This window comes from Aulostomus chinensis, chromosome 22 (assembly GCF_037954235.1).
Source record: "Aulostomus chinensis isolate RoL2024-O1b breed Wild chromosome 22, RoL_Achi_v1.0, whole genome shotgun sequence".
In the NCBI taxonomy this organism is placed as follows: Eukaryota; Metazoa; Chordata; class Actinopteri; order Syngnathiformes; family Aulostomidae; genus Aulostomus; species Aulostomus chinensis.
Window position 1 is genome coordinate 13537520 of NC_141341.1, and position 22025 is coordinate 13559544.

Genomic DNA, 22025 nt, shown 5'->3' on the forward strand with positions numbered 1-22025 from the left:
AGAAGACACAGAGACGTCTTCGGGCGTATTAATCACAAGCCAAACATATCTGTCTTTCTATGGCCGCCTTCTCTCTAATGAACATGCGCCAGACTAACTGTCTAAACAAGGCCAAACATGTTTAATCTCTGCGAGCAGCGCAGACGTCTGTTAGCTTTGAGCGAGACGCTATCCTCCTCGCCATAAGGTGGTCTTCTCTTGCGACAGTAATTCCTCTGCTCGTGGCACTTGTTTGTTCCCCTATACGGCATTCATCATCTGATTTGCTCATTACCAGTTAGTACTTAATGACCATTTCATCTGCTTGCTCAGTGTCACATTAGCTTTGCTTGCCTTGCAACCCAGTCACTGCTCAACGGGCTTCCGTCAGTGTGTGAGGGAGGGCAGAGAACTCGTGATTTGTGCCTTGCAGCTCAGGTAGCGAGGAGGGAAACTCTTGTCACTGTTTTTAAAAAAAAATTTACGTAGTCGATTCACCAATAGGCGGCACGGCGATCTTGCTTTTCTCCCGGTCCATCCTCATCCATCATCCTTCATTTACACCCCCCCACAGTTTGCTACCATGCATTCTTAACACATTATAATAACATCCCTTCCTCCAGCCCGTCTGAGCAGATACACACATCCTTCTGAATGTACTCCCAATCTCCCCGCTGCTGTATGTGGTGAATAGGTGCACAGTAACGAGAATGAGACAGCTCACGGTGAGCGGGGACAAAGAGCGTTAATTGCATCTCCTGGATCTGTCCGTCCTCTCTGCAGCTATCGCTTTCCTGCCGTCCTTCTTTCAGGGTTGTTGAGTATGTAGTAGCTTCTTGAAGAAGCAAAGTGAGGGGTTTTTATTTTTTGGCGTGTGTATACAGCTCATGTATTTGCTGTTGTGTTGTGTAGCTATCAAAAGATCATTACGGACATTGAAAGTGAAATTTCAATTTTTTTTGTGTTCATGAGTGGTAGAAATGTATGAAGGAGTATTAGGGTCAGGGAAAAGGGGGTAAAAAAATGAGGATGTTTTTTTTTTCCTATCGCGCCTTTTGAGAAAAAGTCAATATTTCCGGAAAAAAAAAACGACTGTCGAAAATAAAGTAGAAATAAATCAGAAGAGGAAGATCTTTTTCATGAAATCTCCCCTAATGAAATGCTTTATGGGAAATGAAGGAACCAGCCTTATTTGCTGCTTTGATTTTTTTTCTCTCACAGCTCTCAATTCTAAATTAGACCTTTTTAAATGTGTGGAATTCGCATATCACAACTACCTGCTTTTCTACCTTCAGTCATGAAGCTCAAGGTATCAGTGGGAGTTCAGCGTAGCACCCTTTCTATTCTGCCTAAATGACCTTGTGTGAATGGTCCTTTACTGTGGCTACGCTTCCAATTTACACCGTGTTCTTCAGTTCCACTCAGTTCTCCTTTTGCACTAAATCCAGCAGGGAGTTAACCACCTATGGTGGGGGAGGGTCACACTGATCCAATGGCTATTATTGATATTGCGCTTCATGCCATGTGCGGTTCACATGCTCTTAAAGTAATGCAATGTCACCTCTGCAGCTTTGAGTCAACCTGGTCAAAGGTGCACAAGAGGGGAGAGAATGTAAGAAAATACAATAGGAGATTCACCGAAGTAAACGAGTAATTCAGTTGAGAAAGACATTGAATTTAATAAACCTGAGAAAGGGAGGATGAAGACTGCTTCTCTCAAATTTTTGGTTGATGTCGGGCTTTAGATACAGGCATCAGCCATTGTTATTCTGGCTTCATCCTCAACTGTGAGCTAACACTGCCCAAGGTGGTTTTTGTGGGGCTGACATTTAGGGAGAGCATCGAAATGTCTTTTCACGCTTGTTTTGTATTGCGCATCTCAGCTTTGCTCCCTTTGTCTCTCTCTCTCTGTAGGTTTCTAAAAAGGTCGCCGATCTTATTCTGGAGAAACAACCCGCTTACGTCAAGGTAAGATTCCACTCTCAACTTAAAACAATAGTCTTTTTCCCACAAAATCACCGAAATGTCATCTCGAAACATATCTGTTATACATGTCATTGGACGTGCTGTAATTTGGCATCTGGATTATGGTCTCATCAGGGATGTGAGTCGACGTATAACCGCTGCTGGTCATGAAATCAGGAGCAATAATCTCTTTTTTATTGAGAACTTAACTTGCTCCTGAATTAAAACTTAAATCCATTAAATCCCCACTTTGATCATTTCGTAATGCTGCAATGAACTGCAATGAGCCTGCACGCGCGCGCGTGTGTGTGTGTGTGTGTGTGTGTGTGTGTGTGTGTGTGTGTGTGTGAGAGAGAGACGATGTATTGATATCATATAAGCAGTTTTCCATTCTATTTTAGTCCAATCCAAGAGACACTTGAGATTACATATTTCCGATAGTGATGAGTCACAGTGTTTCTTTGAAGCGATTTGTATTCATCTAACTCATTTGACAGGGCTGAACTTCTCTGAACCAATATATCATAAGGTTATGAGACCAAGGCCTTATAAAAAAGATTATTTCTGGTTGTATGTGTGGTGTGTTTTAATGGTACAGTGCATCCAGTTTTTTTTCTTAATGTTAAAAATATCTTTTCTTTATGTAAGAAACCCCCTAAGTTCTATATTTACCTCATTATTTACTCATTCTAAATGACATATGATGAGCAACGACGAAGAGACTTGAGAAGAAAGGGGCTCATATACATATCAGCCATCAAACCGATGCTGATATATTTAAAAAAATGAAGAATATCAGTTGATAACAATGACGTGCCGATGTTATGGTGCAGTCTATGGACAGAACACGCATACAGGAAACTCAGACAGTTTTTTTTTTTTTTTTCCAATTCTGCGAAACTTTCTTACTCTCATCATGTGTCGTCTTTGTGTTTTGTCAGTGAAACTTTGACCCCCGGCGCTAGCCCAGTCGATGACTGACAGCAATAACAAATATGCGACGTTGTGAAGTTGCAGTTAAATGAGTACCGTTGTCAGTCTATGAATAGTAAACCGATCATCATTATTTCTGTGACCCTCCCAGTGACTCTGCACAGTCAAAATGACAGCGATACTTATTAGTAGGCTTTACCAGGGATTTCTGAGGTATTTGCATCGACCCATCTTAACCCACATTTAGTTGCTCTACAATGCCCCGTGGGGTTGAGGGGTCGCGCTGGTTTTACAGACTCTGCGTAACTGTCACAATGAGTCAAAAGAGATAATTTTTTTCCTTTTTATGACTATGATTTCCTAGCAATCAGAGGGAATTAGCGACTAAAAGAATCTGAGATGAATGATGTTCTTGCTGCTTTTCTCGTGATTGGCAGATTCGTTCATTGCTTGAAAATTTGATTTATTCTTCCACCCCTCCTCCCCATCCCTATGCTGAATTACAGGAAAGTTAAGTTGATCAAATCAGTCCAGACCACTACAGCTCCCCTCACTGTGTTTTCCTGCTTTCATAAGAGAAGTTTCTCACCCTTCTACCGTCACTTTTCTCTCCCCTAAAACATCTTTTATGATATCAAAAAGAGCAAAAATGTACACCGTAGCACAGAAACACACAGCCACAGGGCCACAATGCTGCCTCTTCTCAGCGCTGCGTAATAGCACATCAGTGGAAGCATAATACGTGTAGACATGTGCACTCCTCCTGGCTTGGAGCTTGAAATGATGTCTGGGTTATCATTTGATGTGAGTCATAGCTATGTAGTGACTAACCCTCTGTTAGAGCCTGTGCCTGATCACTGTTGCTGTCCTCTAGCTACACATGGCCTCGCCGTGCACTCAGAGAGGGTGTGATCATGCTTCCGCATGCGCAAGGTTACGCGGAGGCCAGAGCCATTGTCACAGATCTGTCCATTTACAACTCTGAGCAACTGAGTGTATATTTTTGAGGTTCCCACATTTCCTGACACTGCATTTAAGTTTAGTTTTTAAAAGTTGGTAGATGTAGACTAATTTACATAAACAGGAAGTGGTGTAGAATAACGGCCTTCCCGGATGTACGTGGCATCAAAGTAGCACAGGTAGGTTGAAGTGGAGTTGCCATGTCTGCATGATCCTCGCCTCGAAGAAGTCGAAGTCGTAATGGATTTTCACCTGCTAGTCCTGCCCAGGTCACCTAACGCCATTGGAAAGGAATGGACTAGCACTGGTACTCAATTATTTCCCTCTGAAAACACTTGCTACTTATTGTGCCTTTCTTTGTGTTCCCTAGTTGCCTCCTTTAAGAAAACTGGTAATTTGTTCAACCTTGGGGGTCAAACCGGCCAATTACTAAGAGGCCTGAAGGCTGTTTCAATGGGGAGACTACAAATGGATACACAACAGTTCTTGCAGGATGGAGGTGTTTTTTTAACTAAGCTTGTTGGAAAAAAAAAAAGAAGTCCGCTTTAAATGTGGATCCATGCAGATCCACCAGACTGTGTTGTGGACCGGGTCCAAACTGCAGCGTCGTTAGAATGTACAGATAGGATGGGTATCAGGGAGCCGGTGCATAGTTGATGTACTGGAGGGTTACCAGAAAGACCTCTTATGAATATATGAATAAAAAGGCCTGGAAAGAAAATCTCTCATATGACTAAACATCTCCTCCTCCATGACCTTCACTTCCCACAGTCTCCATCCATGCGCCTGTTCGTGCATGTAGTAGGAGTCGGCGTGTTGCTTCATTGTACCTGCGTAGGTTTTGCTTTTCTTCTGTGTGTGCAGCACACAATTATATATTTGTGCTGATTGTGACCTCCTAGCTGACCCCTGAGCTTTGAAAACCAGCTAAGCCATTGCTGCACAGCCGCAACTGATTTCCCAGTGCTCCCACTAAAGTCCCCTGTAAAACCGCGGGGTACAGTGTGACGCCAAAAGATAAAAAGTAGTAACACCTCTTCCGCAGTTGTATTCAGACATGAGTACGGGAGTTTTTAAAGTCTGAGATGGTAGGCCTCCCCTTTGACAGTGGTTGGAAAAACCTTACCCCTTTACCCCTCCTTACATTATTTAAAGTTTCCGGCGCATGAAAACGGTCTCTCCTGAGTCATGTGATAGCTTTTGACTCTTGCAAAGTCGGAAAAACAGCAAAAAATACACTAAAAACTTCTAGGTCTCTTGTCCATGAATATCTGTAACCTGCTCACAAATGTTGAGGCTGTTCTATATGATGTCCTTTTGATATCTAATGTTATTCAGCCATTCCATAACCATTCACCTCTAAATGAGAATCATTTTGCTTGAAATCCTGGTCTTACATTTCTGTTTAGTTTGTATTCCACATGGCACTGGCTCGTATAGATTTTTGTCCATCTCCCAGTTTGCTTGTATGCACACAGTTACTGTATCTCTGATGCTCTGGAAGCTGAGCTGATTGTGCTGTCTGTCAGAAGTGTAGCTTACAGTCAGGCCAGACACCTCAAAGCAGTGGTACTACAACAACAAATTGGAGCCCCAGGCAATATATCAGCATGTGTGTATGTATGTGTGGGTGATTCCGTTTGAAACTGCCTGTTCGTATTATGGTGTGGGTTTATTCCGTTTCTGTCGAATACAGGTTTGAAAATAGTCCTTCCCTGACCAGACTTTCTCCTGAATACATTGGCTGTTATTGATGATTGCTGAACTTTACATTTGAGACTATCCATCTCTTACATGATATCAGTGAGGTCACGACCCGTATTCATTAACATTCTCAGAATACTCTTAAGTGACCCGCTGACTTAACCTCCAAAGTGAACTCACACTGATGAGTCAGTAGTTTCCGCGGGTATGTGAACATTCCAAAATGAACTCCGACCCGTTTGAAGTGGTTAGACTACCTCCCGAGCGCTACAGCTTCACTTCACCCTTTGCCATTGTAGTATAGCCCTCCAGGCTTGCCATAGAGAGATCACACACACCATCAAGCTCAGGCTCAGGAGAAAAAAAAAAAAAAAGAGGCAGCTATAGCAGCAGCCATCTTGTTCCTAGTGAAAATGACCAATAATTCAAAGCAAGTCAAGATTGTGTGAACAGAAAGAGGTCTGAGGCCCCATCAGAACTAAATTGGACCAGAAAGAGAATTAAGTCCTATCTCAAATGATGTGACAGTGTGAACACAAACAGAACTGAGTCCATTTTCGGTGGGTCCACTTTTTGGTGAGAGGACTGACTATCATTCTGTTACAGAGGTCGATGTGTGAAACACCCTAAACATTTCAAGCTACTCTGAACAAGGAAGGGACATGAACTTTTATCTCAGAGAGGAGGAGGCGTTGTTTACCCCGTTGCAAGGTATGGCTCTTTTAAAAAGTGAGATGAGATGATCGAATCAAGGGACCATAAATGCTGTCTCATGGGTCATATGCATGTGGACAGAGAGTTGTATCATTTAATTGTAAAATCTTCATTAAGACCTGGTGTTATTATCTACACTGTTTCAGGTGAATTTGTTAGCCACCCTGGGTTTATTTACCAAGCTGGTTATGTTATTACTTGGTGTATTTCATATGAACACAGCAGAGATCAGCCTGAACTCATCTTCGTTTTCTGATGGTGCATCTATGCCAGTTTGTGTTCCATCACTTACAGCTGCAAAAACCAGAGAATGTGTCCGTGAACGCTCTTTCGGGAGCGTGCAAGTGGAAACGGCATTGCAGTATGAGTCTGCGTGATCACTGCACTCACGGGAGGCCGACCCAAGTCATCACCGTTGCATTTCTCCAGTTGCCTTGATGTTGCGAGCCCTGTCAGGGATATTGTTTTGCTATTGAGTGGGAGACGAGAGTGTTTCTCTCATGACATCGACCACAAACATTCCTTCATGATGGAATATTTCTACTCCTTTTTTAATTCTTTTTGTCCTCTGCCTAAGAAACTCTTCAGCCTTTTTTAAAGTTCTCCTCCCTTCTCCTCCTAAATGTTTGTCACTCTCGTCCAGGCTACGGTGCTTTGTGAGAAACCGTAAACATTTTCCAGGATCCAGTCTTAACCTTATGGGGAAATTCTTAGAAAACGTCACAATTCTAAGAATTTTCTCAGCATTTCATCACAAAGAGCACTTTTACCACGAGGAAACTTTATCAATACATGTCCAGGATTCAGACTTTTGCTGTGAGATTGTTTACTTGCTGCAGTGTAAACCGTGTGAATCCCTTCACAGCTGGCTTTCTGATGACTCAGTTTTCATTTAGTCAGTATGCAAATCCCTCTGCTAGATCATTCTTCACATTTTTCTCAGTTGGACCTTCGGAGTTGGTGCAGTTTGTTTCAGATCCTTTAGGTCGGCGGGGTGCTGCATTTTAATGTCTGAATGCACAAAAGCCTCTGGGGATCATTTATTTATTCATAAACATAAAATTTAGTGCTACACATGGATATCAGTGTCAGTATATAACGTATATGTTTTACTTGACTGTTAAAAAAAACTCATAGTGATATTATATCACACGTCAATACCTGTGTCACATCAACATACACTGGAATACAACCGCGTGTGGACAATAAATTTATAATCCTTCAGATTTCAGTCCTGGATTATTTGTCAACATCTGAATTTACTGTGCTAACTTCAGTTGAAATAGATAACAAAAAACTCATTTGTACAAAATTCAGCAAAATTGGCAACAGGTGCATCGAACCAAAGAAACTCATGCTGGTTCATTACAGAAGTCCAAAAACATTTTTAGCTTGGACTTGGAGTTGTGCCCCCTGTCACCTGCAGCTCTTCATCTCATGAGCGTGGATTCTCCTTCGTGTTCCATTACAGATCCTTACCTCCTCACAATAATTCAAACTGACTCACTGACGACAAAAAAAACAACAACCCAAAACCCAAACGGATCTCTCTCTTATTCTGGAGACATATTTTCGATTAACTCTGTCAGCTTTAATAATGCTGACAAGAACTGTGTTTGGCAGAATTGCAGATTCCATTTATTAAACAGAGAGCTAATTAGGCAGAGTTGGACAAGTTACCGTTACTGGTAACTCGACTTTTGCCAATCTTGTATCCAAATAACCACAGAAGAATAACTTTTAAAATCTGTATTTATTTGTTCTATGCTTGAATGTTATAACTTTGCTGACACAACTGACACAAAGGAAGCTGATGTTCCAGTGTTCAGTTCGACCTACATTTCATTTTTATCAATGTAAGTGTAGTTCACCCCAGCACAAACCTAAACAAGAACTCAGATGGTAGTAATACTTGTTATTGTGTTTGTTTGTTTTTTAAAATCCAGAACTGAAAATCAGTTTCCCCAATCAGTTGTTTTCTTACAGTTCCATTATATATTTGAGTTTGGAATATGTAGTGACAGCCGAGTTTCAGATGCCACTATCGCTCGTCCCTGCAATAAATATGAATGTGTATAAATATGTAAATGTCACGAGAGTCACTTCTAGCTTTTAAAGAAGGAACGATAATGAGTAAAATGGTGTTTTGAACATTTTTACTGTTTGTGTAAACCCTAAGCTAACTTAACTAATGCCTTTAGCTTTATATTTACTGTACAGAAGTGAGAGCGGTACTGGTACTCCTAATCTTACTCTTGGCAAGAATAATAATAGGTTTATTCCCTAAAACAACAAATCATATTCAAAATACATTTAAATCGACTGATAGCATCAACTTGGTCTGCTTCGAGTAACTGGTTAAATTGGGAAAGAAAAACTTAAAGGGTGAACAATTCCTCTGGATTATAAATATCGTCATGGCACGGTAGGGTTGTCTGTTTTCCATAATTTCATTTTTGCTGAGCTGGAAAGCACAAGATAAGATGCTAAATGTGTCCTCAGAGAAAACCCTTGTTACTGAGTGACCTTCTGCAGGTTTGTCGAGGTCCGTGTCAACACTCCAGATCAAGAGGGTTCCAGTGGGATCATTGATCTGGTGTCAGCTGCTGAAGTGCCACTTGGATGACAGTTATGTTGTATTTGTTTTCATTGCAGCTGAAACAATGTGACTCTTCTGGTCAAAGGTTGTTTTATCTGACCGCGGTCAGGAGAACATGGCGGTGGGAACAGTGGAGCTTCTTTTAAGATGAAAGAACCAGACTGCCACACTGCAGGCGTGACATCTTGGAAATCTAGAGAAGAAAAGTTAAAAAATACAACTATGATGCAATTAGCGCCTTGAAACGTTTCTGTTTGTTTTCTGCAGCAGTCACTGAAGTGGCATAATAACCGAACTATTAAAGCTTATTGATCTTTTCCAAAATGTCAGACTCTGAAAAAAAGCAGACATTCTTGAACTTTTGGGTGTTTTTTTTTTTTTTTGCTGTGTTGAACTACAGTTTTTATGCCTCATGATCATAGCACTATCTAACTTGGTGCATCTCGATGAAAGTGTGTGTGTGTGTGTGTGTGTGTGTGTGGCTGAGGTGAAATTTTGTATCTATTTTAGTGTCAAGGAACCATCCTGGAAACAAGCCTTTAAAACGTCTAAATATGCATCGTCTCATTTACAGTAAATGTGATTTTTGTTGTTGTTTCCAGGAGCTGGAGAGAGTGACAGCGTTACAGACCAACCTGCAGCTGGCAGCTGTCATTTGCACTAATGCTAGGAGGTAATCGTGTTCCATTACGCACAATCTAGTCACTCAATGAAAAAGCTGCTAAAATAGCCCATTCATGATGCATCTGCATTCTGCGATAACTGTTTCTTGCCCTCATACATTTTCAGTCTGACATTATGGTCACAAATGACAAACAAAAACTGTTTACTTGGTTTGCCTGTGAAATGAATACAGTTTGAGTAATGACAGATGGGATTATTGTGCTTTCTCCTGAGGGGTTTTTTTATTTTCCTGATTTATTTATTTTTTTAAATTTGCTGGAATGCTGGTCTCACCAAGCTTATGAAGAAATCTTTATGATTGTAAAAGTAACTTTTCAGTCTCTTGCATTGAATAAATTGTAATTTGTCCTCCGGAGACATCTCTCTGACCAGTTCTATAATATTTTCCCGAAGCTGTTCTTGTTTTTGTCTGTTCAATCTGTTTTGCCTTGCAGGATACGATCTAATCTCTACTCAGACTACCACCATAGATGTCTCCCAAAGTAGTGATGGAGATATGAAGTTAGAGTTCGGAGTCATAAGGAAATCATCAATCACCTTGGAAGTTTATTTTTGGGTGGAGGGCATCTTTTTAAGACTGAGGTCAAGTAATGAAGCATCGTCAGATATCAGTGTCGTTTTCATGCTTATTTTGTATATTGACAGCAGGAAGAACATAGTAACCACGAAAAAAAAAGTAATTGAAAATGTTTCATGGATCTACAAACAAGTAGATTATTTAGATAAAGAAAACTCAGTGGATCTATTCTTGCTATTTGGATTATAAGAGTTGAAATTGCTTTCGCCCTGGTGGGAGTTCAGATCAGGTAGAACTGAGATGAACTTTCCACTCGATGCTTCATCATCTCAGTCGGGTGTGGCGAGATTGGCAAGAATGACATCGACATCGCTGAGGAAACATGAGCCAATTACTCAACTGCCTTTGGGTCAGCTATATTTTTTAGAGGCAATATTTCATCCAAAATGTGTATTTACCTTTCAAGTCCTCACAAATAAGTGTCTTGAGCTCGTTAAGACATTTTTCCTTGCTGTCTTACTTCGATGTGACTCCAGAATTTAGAAAGAGCCAGCTCTATTTGTGACATAGAATATAGCTGGATAAAGATGTGGATTATACTGGATAGTGGAACTTTTAGAACTTGCAAGCTGATGGGTTTTTTTGTACAGTTTGGGTGCAGTTTAGCTTGAAGCTAAATATACGTGGCTGGCTCTTCCTGCACGCTGGAGTCACGAAGATGTGAAGCAGGAGGGAAAAACATTTTTGTTCGTACTTGAAAGACAAAATACACTTTTTGGGTAACGTATCACTTCAGTTTTTCAAAATAGCCGTGATTGGACCTAAAAACGACACTTCTACCCATGTTGATCCTTGGGGGCCAGAATAACATCCTGCAAGAAGGCAATTTGGATTGTACATTTTAGGACTGGAAAATGTGCTCTACCTCTCCTGACTGGGCCATAGATCAAGTGTCAGTTCAAGTGAAAAAATATTTGACATGGTCATTTGTTTTTTGTTTTTTTTGGTAACATTCCCCTGTGATTCTTACTTCATCAAGGCAACTGAGTGTGGCAAAGGAGGGATTCACAGAAGCGAGCCTCGGTCTATTGGCCAATCAGAGAAGACGACAACTCCTTACAGGGCTGCTGAAGTCTCTGAGGACCATCAAGACGCTGGTGAGCGACACACACACACACACACACACACAAACACACACATCTGTTTTAAACTGCATCTAGCTTCATCAAAAGGTGAGACCAATTTAAAAACACAAGTACTGAAGAAACCAGCACTTCTGTTGAGGTGTCCTCAGGTAACATTACTCTCTCCAAATAGAGTCCTCTTCTGTTATTCACTCTGACCTAAGATCTCTTCTGAAAAGGTCAAACAAATCTGTTTGTCCAGAGTGAAATTCTGCGTAATTGCACGGTTTTCATAGGATGAAAGTCTGCCACGAATGACAGTTAATTCATCGTGTAAAAGCTGGCTGTGTAACAAACACACCTTTGCGTTCTTTAATTTCTATGTCATTTGTGTTCTGCATTTGTTGTTATTTTTACTCTGAATCTTCTCTGAATCTTGCTCTTGTCATCGTACAGCAAAGAACAGACGTAAGACTCAGCGAGATGCTTGAGGTATGAATCCCCACAATACACATGAGAATACACACACACTGACACGGGGAGATATGTTTAGCTCAAAGGGCAAAAACCTGTAAAAATTCTGCTTGGAAATCCAAACCTGGACAAACAGGAGACGCTCTGACAAATGTTTATATTATGTAAAGGTCATTGGTAGCATAACGAATGGTTGTGACCACCTTGGAGTGTAATATCTACCTTACCACTGTCACAATGCTTCAAGATCGTTATATCAAAGCGGACCAGACTGCCGGAGGAGCCATGAAGTAGAATGACCCCGTGTTTTCTCTCGATATGGTTGATAAAAGACCACTGTATACTTCACGTGAAATGTCAGCGAATATGTCCTGTTTATTGACGTGCTATTACGACATCATTTGCTTTAGGAGGAAGACTATCCAGGTGCTATCCAGTTGTGCCTTGAATGTCAGAAGGCTGCCAGCACCTTCAAACACTACAGCTGCATCAGGTACGGTATCAACCGGGGGGCTGGTGGTGTAGTTCAGGATTGCTGTTTGACATCTTGAATCATCACATGGAAAGAAAATTCTGAAATTGGTGAAGTTACTAGTGGCTTTCATTGGCTTTGTCGGAAATGAGTTTTTATCACCTGTTATTTGTTTTTTGTAATATACACGCAGCAGTGCAGTCAATAGTCATACTGATTAACGGTCATTTAATCACACACAAAGTTGAACAACAGAAAAATAAAAATTAAAAACTTTACACCTACAAATTCTACCGTGCTGCAAGTAGCTCATTTAGTTTTTTGAATTTAAATCATACAAAAACTAGGTTAGTTGACGATGGTCCGGGTTGATAGTGTGTCAGCCTGTGCACAGATAAATCAGTCTACTGGAAACACTGAAATCATGCTGGAGGACATATGAGATGTCCTCAGTGACATCCCTCAGTGACATCACTCACTAACGACAGCATACTACCAGAACGCAGCCGCAAAAAAATGAGTCCCTGGCTGGGACGGGAAAAAAGAAAGTCTTTATATGGCAAGCTGAGGTGGTTTATTTTTGAAAATTTTAATCAGCTTAGTTCGAGATGGAAATATCGTTTCCAAATAAATTCTACATCCATATATTTATTACAGGGAACAAATATTCCCTCTCCGCTGCAGCAGCTGTGGTTTGTGTGAATATTACTTTTGTCTTCGCTGTGAAATTAGTTGATCGTTTATTGCTTTGCATGTGAATGCCGTGCGCCCACTGAATGGGGGGGAGGGGGGTTTTTTTTGCAGCGGAATGAGGACCTGGTGTCTGTGAACAGAATAGTCCCCAGCACCATCTTGCAACAAATAATGGCAACAAAGCTGTAAACAACAAAATGTGACAGATCATTTAAACACACACACACACACACAGACAAAAAAGGGTTTTTAGAGGCGTGATTGTCATTCATCAGAGGTTGTGATGTCAAACATGTATCATTGGCAGCAGGATCAGAACTTGATTGCCCCCCTCATGTTTGCTTCTCTTTACATATATGCAAATAATACCTTCTGAATGTAGAAGTAGTTTATTGTACATCAATCACACAGCTGCAACATTTTACATTAGCATGCACATTGTGCTCGGCCTCCCTGCCCAAATTTGCACAAGCCCTGATGACCATTTTGTCCTCTGCAAGCAGCAAGTTGCCGCTCTGATGCACTTAGATTTAACATTGTTACTACGTTTCTCCACGCGTTGCTGGCTGACCCATATCATATTGGGGGGGGTTTCATGCCTTCTGCTCCTTTGTTGTCCCTAGCCCTTTAAAAGTCAATATTGAAGAAGACTGTTACACAGTCTCATGCTCTGTCTCAGTGCATTTTCATCTGGGGCTCAAGATAGATGGATATGGAGTAGCCTACACACACACACACACACACACACACACGTGTACATAAACTGTGAAACTTATTGAAGCTGACGATGCATAAGCAAGTTGAGCTTTACTTTTAACAGCAAAAGTTAATAAGAAATGGGTCATGTGTGACAATTGTGACAATTACAATTTTTAATAATACACACATCAACCCAATAATTGAATCTGTGAATGTGTTTGTATGATTACATTGATGATTTTGTTTGTGGAGGCGGCACGGTGGTGCAGTGGTCAGCACTGTCCCCTCACTGAAAGAAGGTTCCGGGTTCGAGCCCCGGCTCCATCACAGGATCTCTCTGTGTGGAGTCTCCATGTTCTCCCTGTTCCTGTGTGGGTTCTCTTTGGTACTCCAGCTTCCTCCCACAGTCCAAAGACATCAAGAGGGGACGAGGCTGATTGATACTCTAAATTGACTGTAGGTGTGACTGTGAGTGTGAATGGTTGTCTGTCTCTATGTGTTGGTCCTGTGATGGACTGGAGACCTGTCCAGGGTGAACCCCGCCTCACTCCTGAAGGCTGCTGGGATAGGCTCCAGCCCCCCCGCAACCCTTAACAGGAATAAGCGGAAGACAATGGATTGATGGATGGATGCATTTTGTTTGTGTGATCATTTATATTCCTCTTCAAGGCCAGCCTCCGAGAATCACACAGCATCAAAGCATGCTCAAATCTAGCATTTCCAGATATTAATCCAAATTTTGCAAGTTCAAATATTTATCACCATTTGTCATTGGGTTACACCAGGTGACACTCCTCCAGATCTCCACTTCAGCTAATTGCCTCCTTAGTATTGAGGCAGGCAGTTTGTTAAAAATTCTAATGTATTCGGAGGACAGGGCGGTTCCACTGCATGTTCAAGAGGAGCAAAGTGTAGGAAAGAGGGCAGAGGGCTGCTACATTTATTCCTGTGTCAGGGATGCTCACGGTTAAAGACACACAAACTCATGACACTGAGGACTACAACAGTTCATCAAGTTATTCAGGGCCACCGTAGCTTCTCCTGTTTGTCGTCGAAGTGTATATTTTGTTGGAGGCCCGTTGACTCTCACTGAATATTAGGTTGTGAGAAAGGTCTTTGGGTGTGTTCTGGATTTGTTTTTCACTCTGGCAGTTTGCTTTCACACATACAAATCCGAGTCGATGTGTGTTTGTCACCAACCGCTTGTTCTTCGGTCACATTTTAAGCTCTGAAGACAGAAGAGGCCTTTTTATTTTTGCTGCTTTCTCTCCAGCGATTGTTCTCTTCATAATGATGCACAGACAATGTGGGCTGAATGTTTAATGTAGACATCTGTCAATGCAGCCCGTCACAATCATAACTAGACTGACTTTTTGACTTCAATATATCCCCGTTGTGTTTTCATGCCTGTTAACTCACACAAGAGTGTCACTTATATTCTTTTGTGGTTCATTTTAGAGAGGTTTTGTTTATTTTGGATATTTTAATATTTTGCACATTGTAATTCGAATGTCTGATTCTGAATATTTGAGCGAATTGAATGACTTTAATAGCGTTTATTTGCAATATTCAGTTCTGTGTTCAAACAATTTTATGAATCCTTCCAGGGGCCATTCATTTTGAGCAGCCTGCACTCCAGAGATAAAAACAAAACAAGTGCAGCATACAGACAGCGCAACAATTATGCTACTATATTATAGCGGTGTGATAAATGCTCTTAAAATGATGATAATATAGTTTATAGCAATAGTTTCCTTCACATGCCTCATGTAACCAGACAAAACCTAAGAAAAATTTCCCTAAGGGGACAACATAATAAATTGTCATCAATTATGCTGGGATGCATCATTTCTTCAACAAAAAAAAACATATTTTTTCTCAGAGTCAGTATAGATACAGTTAGTATTGGTATATTTATAAACCAGCAGCAGTATATAGCATAAATGTCAAGTCTGATCCAGTTGTCATGAAGCCAACAGCAGATGCCACTTGTGTTGTTTTTCTGGGCTGTATCCAGGCTTTACTTAGATTCAGTCTCCAAAGAAATTAAACAAACAACAACAACAAAAAGCAGTAGGGAACCTTACAGAATGGTGTGTTTGTGTGTGTGTGTGTGTGAGTGTGTGTTCATATCCTTAGAGAGCCGGTGGAAGTTACTGAGCTGTTGGCATTACAGTGCACAAATCCTCAGTGACCACATCTGCGATCTGTATCCATTTAGAAACGGCCAATGAAATTACCCAATTAAACCCAGTTTTGCACTTAAACAGAAAGAAAAAAAACAATCAATACACACTTTGTGTCCTCCTTCTCTTTTAATTTTCTCTGATCCTCTTCAGTTTTATAACCTCCATGTTTGTAATTGCAGCAGTCCCTTCTGGGTGTGTCACTTTCCTTCCCCTCTGCCTGCTGGCTAAAACTGGCTATCATGACTACAGCAAAAAAAAAAAAAAAGAAAGAAAAAAAGGACTTTTAACTAAATCTCAGCTTCCGGCCGGACATTGAGAGCCCCAGATAGCCTATTTATCCAGTCAGCAAGCTACTGTGGGAGGGACTCGCCTCGAGGCTGCTTGGACACTTATTGCCAGTCATAATTGAAAATGAGGTGTTAAAAATGTTTTGTTTTATTTCTCCCCTGATTTCCACATAACTCAATTTCACTCCTCGTGTTTCCTTCAGGGAACGGATTGTTAATTAGGTTTTTCCTCCTCATATGTTATTTATGCATTCTGTCTGATCACGGGAGGGTGCCACTATGTAGGGAGGAGCCGCAACTAATTCTGCACGCACACGCACAATCACTGGACACTTCGACTATATAATGTATACATGAAATTAACAAAACAACAAGATGTAGCTTAGCATTTTGCCTTATGTCAGGACTTTCTTTATTCTCTCCTTCGTTTGCTTGAAATAGCGGGTCGGACTCAGCTTCTTCCACTGCACTGCAGCGTGGGTGAACTCTAGAATGCAGTGAAGATAAACAGGGTATTTATCCCTTTGGTCTCTGCTCCTCAACTGGACCGACTGCCAGAACTGAACGCATTAGTTAAAAAAAACTCTCTTGGGTTTTAGATACGGACATTCAGATGTTTCCCCAGTAGTCAGGACCTGTCACTGAAGTGTTCTTTCACTGTTGGTTTGATACACGAGTCATATATGTCAAAGGTTAGAGCGCATGATGTTTTTATCTACATCACAAGCAACCTATGGGACACCGTCTGCACCCTCCTCTCAGTTTCTTTGCTCAGCCCTCTTCCATCCTCTATCCCCAACTGAAGCCAAGATGCTTAATTAGCAATTTGTTAAGGACTCGCTCTCCCTCGGGTTACTGCTGTCTCACAAGGCACAACATAAGAGCGAGCTGACCCCAAAAAGACCCCAAGCAAAGCAGGGACAGAGGCAAGGAGACGGTAGAACAGAGGAGGATTATGAATGGGTGTTGTGAAGGGGGAATTACACAGGGGAATTAAATTGTTGTCCCCATGGGATGAGCAAAATAGTCATGATATCTGTTGCTGTTTCTCTTCTTTTGGAGCTGAAAGCATTTCACAGCATGAGAAAAAAAATTGCAGGATGCTCAAAGGACTTGGAGGGTTTTTCTTTTTTTTTTGCTGATATTGTGGCATTGACAGGGCCACAAACACGCTGTCACACTGAATCATTTCTACAGTGCTTTCCCCTATAGAAACATATATGAAACGTCTTAAAATAGAAGTGGTTCAGTGATTGGTACTGTTGCCTACTAACAGGACCTTTTCTGTGTAGAGTTGGGATGTTCCTCTGCCCGTGCGCGCGCGTGTGTGTGTGTGTGTGTGTGAATTAAGGTCGGAATGGTTGTCTGTACTTAAGAAACCCTTTAACCATTTCATGCGATGAACAAAGAAAGTACAGCGTTGACAAAATATTGTGAAAACTGCACAAGATGACTATGAATCCTGTCTAGGTTTTCATGTATTATAACCAGAAAGTTTTATTTCTAGAAAAGAATATTTGATAAATTAATAAAAGTTATTGTCAAAAGCTTCCATATTGTGGTTCAGTACTTAAAATTATCTGGTTTCTCCCCCACAGTGAATTGAATTCAAAATTACAAGACACTCTGGAGCAAATAGAGGTATGTGGTCCCTGCTTTTAGCTCTGATTCACCTATTATTTATTTGAGAGCTTTATCGGTAAAGAGCCTTTTAGCATTGTATCATCTTTTGCCTTATCCCTGCAATTATCTTGACGCCCTCAATAGTTTGGCTCTCTCATTCTGCTAAATATTGACACATTGGGAAAGTCATTATTGTGAGTGCACAGGCATGTAAATAATATCAGTTTCATCTTCTGGCTGTGTTGTGATACTTGTGTGTGATAAATGGTATGCAAAGCAATTTTCTCTGCACGGTTGCCGCTGCGCTTGAGTAGATTAATTACTTACGGGTTCGTCTGTACACAAGAAACAAATGTGCACAGACACACACACACACACACACACGTGCACGCGCGCACGCGCGCACGCGCGCACGCGCGCACGCGCGCAGGCTTGGCCAAGGTGATCGTTTTGTTTATTCACAAACTCGAGCTGACAGGCAAACAAAGGCAAATCCTCATATAGGTAAACACTTTCACGAAGCAGTCACACACATCAAGAGGGGCGATTTAGTATATGTTGCTTACACCTCTGTGAAGGTGATTAAAACTCAAAGCAAACATTTTATGATACACCCACATAAACACACACACACACGCAGCTGTAAACAGGGTGTGAGAAGTCGTGTGGAAGAGGTTTGATGGCCTCGCCCTAGTCAGCATCATTTTCTTGTGTGGTCTCCGTCGTGTCTCAGGGTCACCACACGTCACTCTACTTCCCAACTTCCTCCTCTTCTAGTCTAACTTTCTCACCTCTCCTTTCTTGTGTCTTTGTCAAAGACACACACACTCAAATATATCCACCCACGTCACTATCTAATTACCTTCTCCTTGGCCTTGCCTTGTAGCTCTACACATCCATACTGAAATCCCTCATAATCCTTCTCTTTTTCTCTCTCCCCCCCCCCCTCTTTTGTCATCCATCTATTTCTGCCTCCAGGAGCAGCTTGATGTCGCCCTGTCGAAGACTTGTAAGCACTTTGATGTTGCACACTACACCAAGGTCCAGCTAGCCTACACACTCCTGGGCAAGACACAGGTGAGTGGTTTGACTTCTGTCGTTACAAGAAATGGGCGACTGCGGTTTCCCCCCTCACTGTCTAATGTGTGCTTTTGCTTGTTTTTTGACTTTCAAGACCTTTTGAACCGTTTTAGAGGTGTATGTAACCACATCTTCCGAAATCAAAAAAATTACAACTCGATTTATTCGTTGTTTGTCTTTGAGGTTACCGTTGCTCAGCGGAATGTTTTTACTGCTGCGGGTGAATCCAGGGTTATCGGAGAAGAAAATATTTTTGAATTAGGCCACATGGCATGCACATCATCTCCATATCATCATTTATGATCGCTCAGGGAAGTTGTCCTTAGGCTCAGAAACACAGGGATCATCTCGCTAACACGTTGTGCCACAGCGTGATCATCTTAAGAAGGTGTACAGGCTTATGAAAGCTCAGTTTTAGCATTTTAATTAGCACTGATCAGAAAGCACTTGATTCAGCACCATCACACATGTTCAGATTGTACATCTCTTGTGATAAAAATACACACAGAAGTTATTACAGTTCCCGGAAAAATGTATACGCAACACACTCTGTGCCAGTAAGTCCAGTGTAGTTCATGGGATAAGTAGTCAGCTTGAGATGCTGGCGCAGGAAGATCCGCAGACATTAAGATTCTTCCTCTGCAGGGCACCTTGGATATGTTAACCAGAATTCATGCCAGTCCATCCTTTCGTTGTCAAGATACTTTAGAATTAAAACCAAAAATGTCAATCCATTCTGACATCAGAGGAAGTTGCAGAGACTGATAAAGTTTGGATTCTCAGATTTTCAGGGGAGCATAAATGTCTGTCGAAAATATTCCTGTCTGGAAATGGTGTACTGAACAAGAGACGATGACATTCAGAAATGTGTCCGAATGTAAGTTGTACCCTTGGGACAGTATTCCTCAGAGGTTGTTTTTTTTTCCCCCCTCTTAAATCTTGTGTCAAAATAAATGTTGTATTAAACAAATGCGACATTGTGATAAATACTTTGAATTCCACATCACATGGCTTAGAGACTAATAATGACACTTGAGGGATTTAACACAGCAGCCTAATGAAAAAGCACACAAAGCCAAATCATCCTAAAATATTTCCGTCTGAAAAGAAAAGTTAAACTCTCTTTATTGATTATAAACACAGACACAAGTCTTTATCCGGCAGTTGGACTGCTTGTGTCTGGCGTCTGTACATATTTCTACTGAGCAAAGAGCTGATTTCCCCTTCAAAAGGGGCTTCAAAGCTTCACTAGATGTACAGTATGGACACTTTACCAGATTGATTGATTGATTGATTGATCGATTGACAATGACAGATATACATCATTCTATGTAAAAAAGTACGCTACATTAACAATACATAGGAACGCATTATTATTAATACATATACTACTTGTAAGGCCCAATTACAAATTAAAGTGTATAAGCCCACATATCCAAATGCATACCGATCTACATATGGATTTATTACAAAGTAAAATAAATAAATACATGAAGGATAAACTCTGTAAACACCTGGTGAGGGTTCATGCTTAGACATCGCTTTTGCTCCATGACTGAGACACAGAAACATTTCATGGTTGTACGAGCCCTCAAGCCTTGTAAATTTAGCTTCCATCCGTGAGGAGGAGCAGGATGTTGTACTTCAATTTAAATTTACGGAATTTCACGCGTTGCTAAGCAAACCTATTTTCTGTTAATGGGTTAGACATAGAATTTTATCGTCACCTTCTCATTACACAAGATTCACTGGAAATTTAATATTAAACCATTGTTGTGACACCCCCCCCAACAGCCCAAGGCCTCGTTCACTGGCGTGAACAATGGCCGGTGATATTATGTAAAAGCTGAAACAGTGCCTCTTGTTGATCTGCCGTCCTCGCGGCTACAACATCAGTTTGTTGAGACTGAGTTTTTCCATCAGTCCAAGCCTTCCCGTCTAGTTCTCATGATGTGTCAGTAACAGCTGGAGCGAATAAAATTGCTCTACATGCAATCTATGAGTCGGTTGAGCTGTTGTTCGTGGCCTCTTACTGAGGCCCCTAACTGCTTGTTGTTACCCTCTCTTCTTCTTTCTTCTTTTCCACCGTTGTTTGTTTGTCGCACCCTCTTCTTTTATTGCAGATAACCATGTTTTAACTTAATCTTTGCTTTTACTGCACGCGTTAATGATTGTGATTTAACACTCTCACTGGGTTTGACACATGCTTGCGCTATTATTCAAATGGTAATCAGCATCACACAGCTTCTATAGTAACAATTTGTATTTTCTTTCTTCTTAAAGTGGTTTTCTATCTCTCGTGCTCATTACCTGGCTCTAATGCAGTGGATGCCCCTAATGAGCTTAATGCTCAGTGTGGTTTTTTTCTTCTTTGGAGCGCTTGTCTGAATAAAACATCTGTTTGTTTAATAAAGTAGATATAAAAAGCAAGTCTGTTTGTTTGTGCAAATTGATCTCAGCTGCTAGAGGTCATGATGAGAGTTGCTATATAGCTGCCTCAATTTTCTTGTCTGCAGTTCCTGACTTGGAGGGATTTTCCCACCGTGTTTTTAGGACAGAAGAAGGAAAGCTTCTCAAGTTCCAAGACCAAAGACATTTTTGAATAAGGGAGCGACTTGATAGCTGAGAGGTCAGGGATGGATTATTTGTTCCAAGTTTCAAAAACTGGCTCCACAACAGGAACTTAGAATTTTGAATTCATTTAACGCCAGCAGACTTCCTGTGTTGGGCCAACACTTTGTGGTCATGAGCTTGCGGTAAGAAAATCTAATTGCTCTGCCCACCAGGGAGACTGAAAGCGCAAACAGAGCCCAGTGCGGTCGAACACTGACGTTTTTGTCTGAAATTATGGTTATGGTTCACCACTTATCTTCTCAAACCTGTGACTGATATTCACATTTTGAAAAACGCATGAAAACGTTGGAAAAGCGCATAGATAATATATGTATTGTTGTTCTATCGTTGTAAACAACAAACGATGAGCAGAGAAGAAAAACTGAGCTGTGCTGAATGTCAGCCATCAGACCGAAATATTTAAACATGATCACCATCAGCTGATCATATCAACATATCTAATAGTATTATTATGAGGGCCTGAGCCTGAAGGTACTTCAGGCAAAGACCCTATTATGTTTGCTCGGCAGAGCAACACATTAGCAGCACTACAAACACTAAAAACACACACTAAACAGTGTCCCAGCCACCCCCAACAACGGTTTTTACATACACACCCATTCAGAACCTGGTACTAGACTGTTCTTGCTGTCAATGAGCGTGCGCAATATGCGCATTATGCGCGAACATGCATGAAATTCGCTGAGACGGAGCAG

At 41.2% G+C, this 22025-nt stretch overlaps 1 protein-coding gene across 2 annotated transcripts in view; it reads left to right on the forward strand.

Moving 5' to 3' along the window:
- vps50 (VPS50 EARP/GARPII complex subunit) overlaps positions 1-22025 on the forward strand; it is a 101700-nt gene that overhangs the window by 12731 nt on the left and 66944 nt on the right. For both annotated transcript variants that reach the window (XM_086192626.1, XM_086192627.1), the window contains exons 5-11: positions 1894-1947; positions 9457-9527; positions 11095-11212; positions 11636-11671; positions 12064-12146; positions 17592-17634; positions 18595-18693. In XM_086192626.1, coding sequence (XP_086048752.1) covers positions 1894-1947; positions 9457-9527; positions 11095-11212; positions 11636-11671; positions 12064-12146; positions 17592-17634; positions 18595-18693 — 504 coding nt within the window. The remainder of the gene's footprint in view (positions 1-1893; positions 1948-9456; positions 9528-11094; positions 11213-11635; positions 11672-12063; positions 12147-17591; positions 17635-18594; positions 18694-22025) is intronic.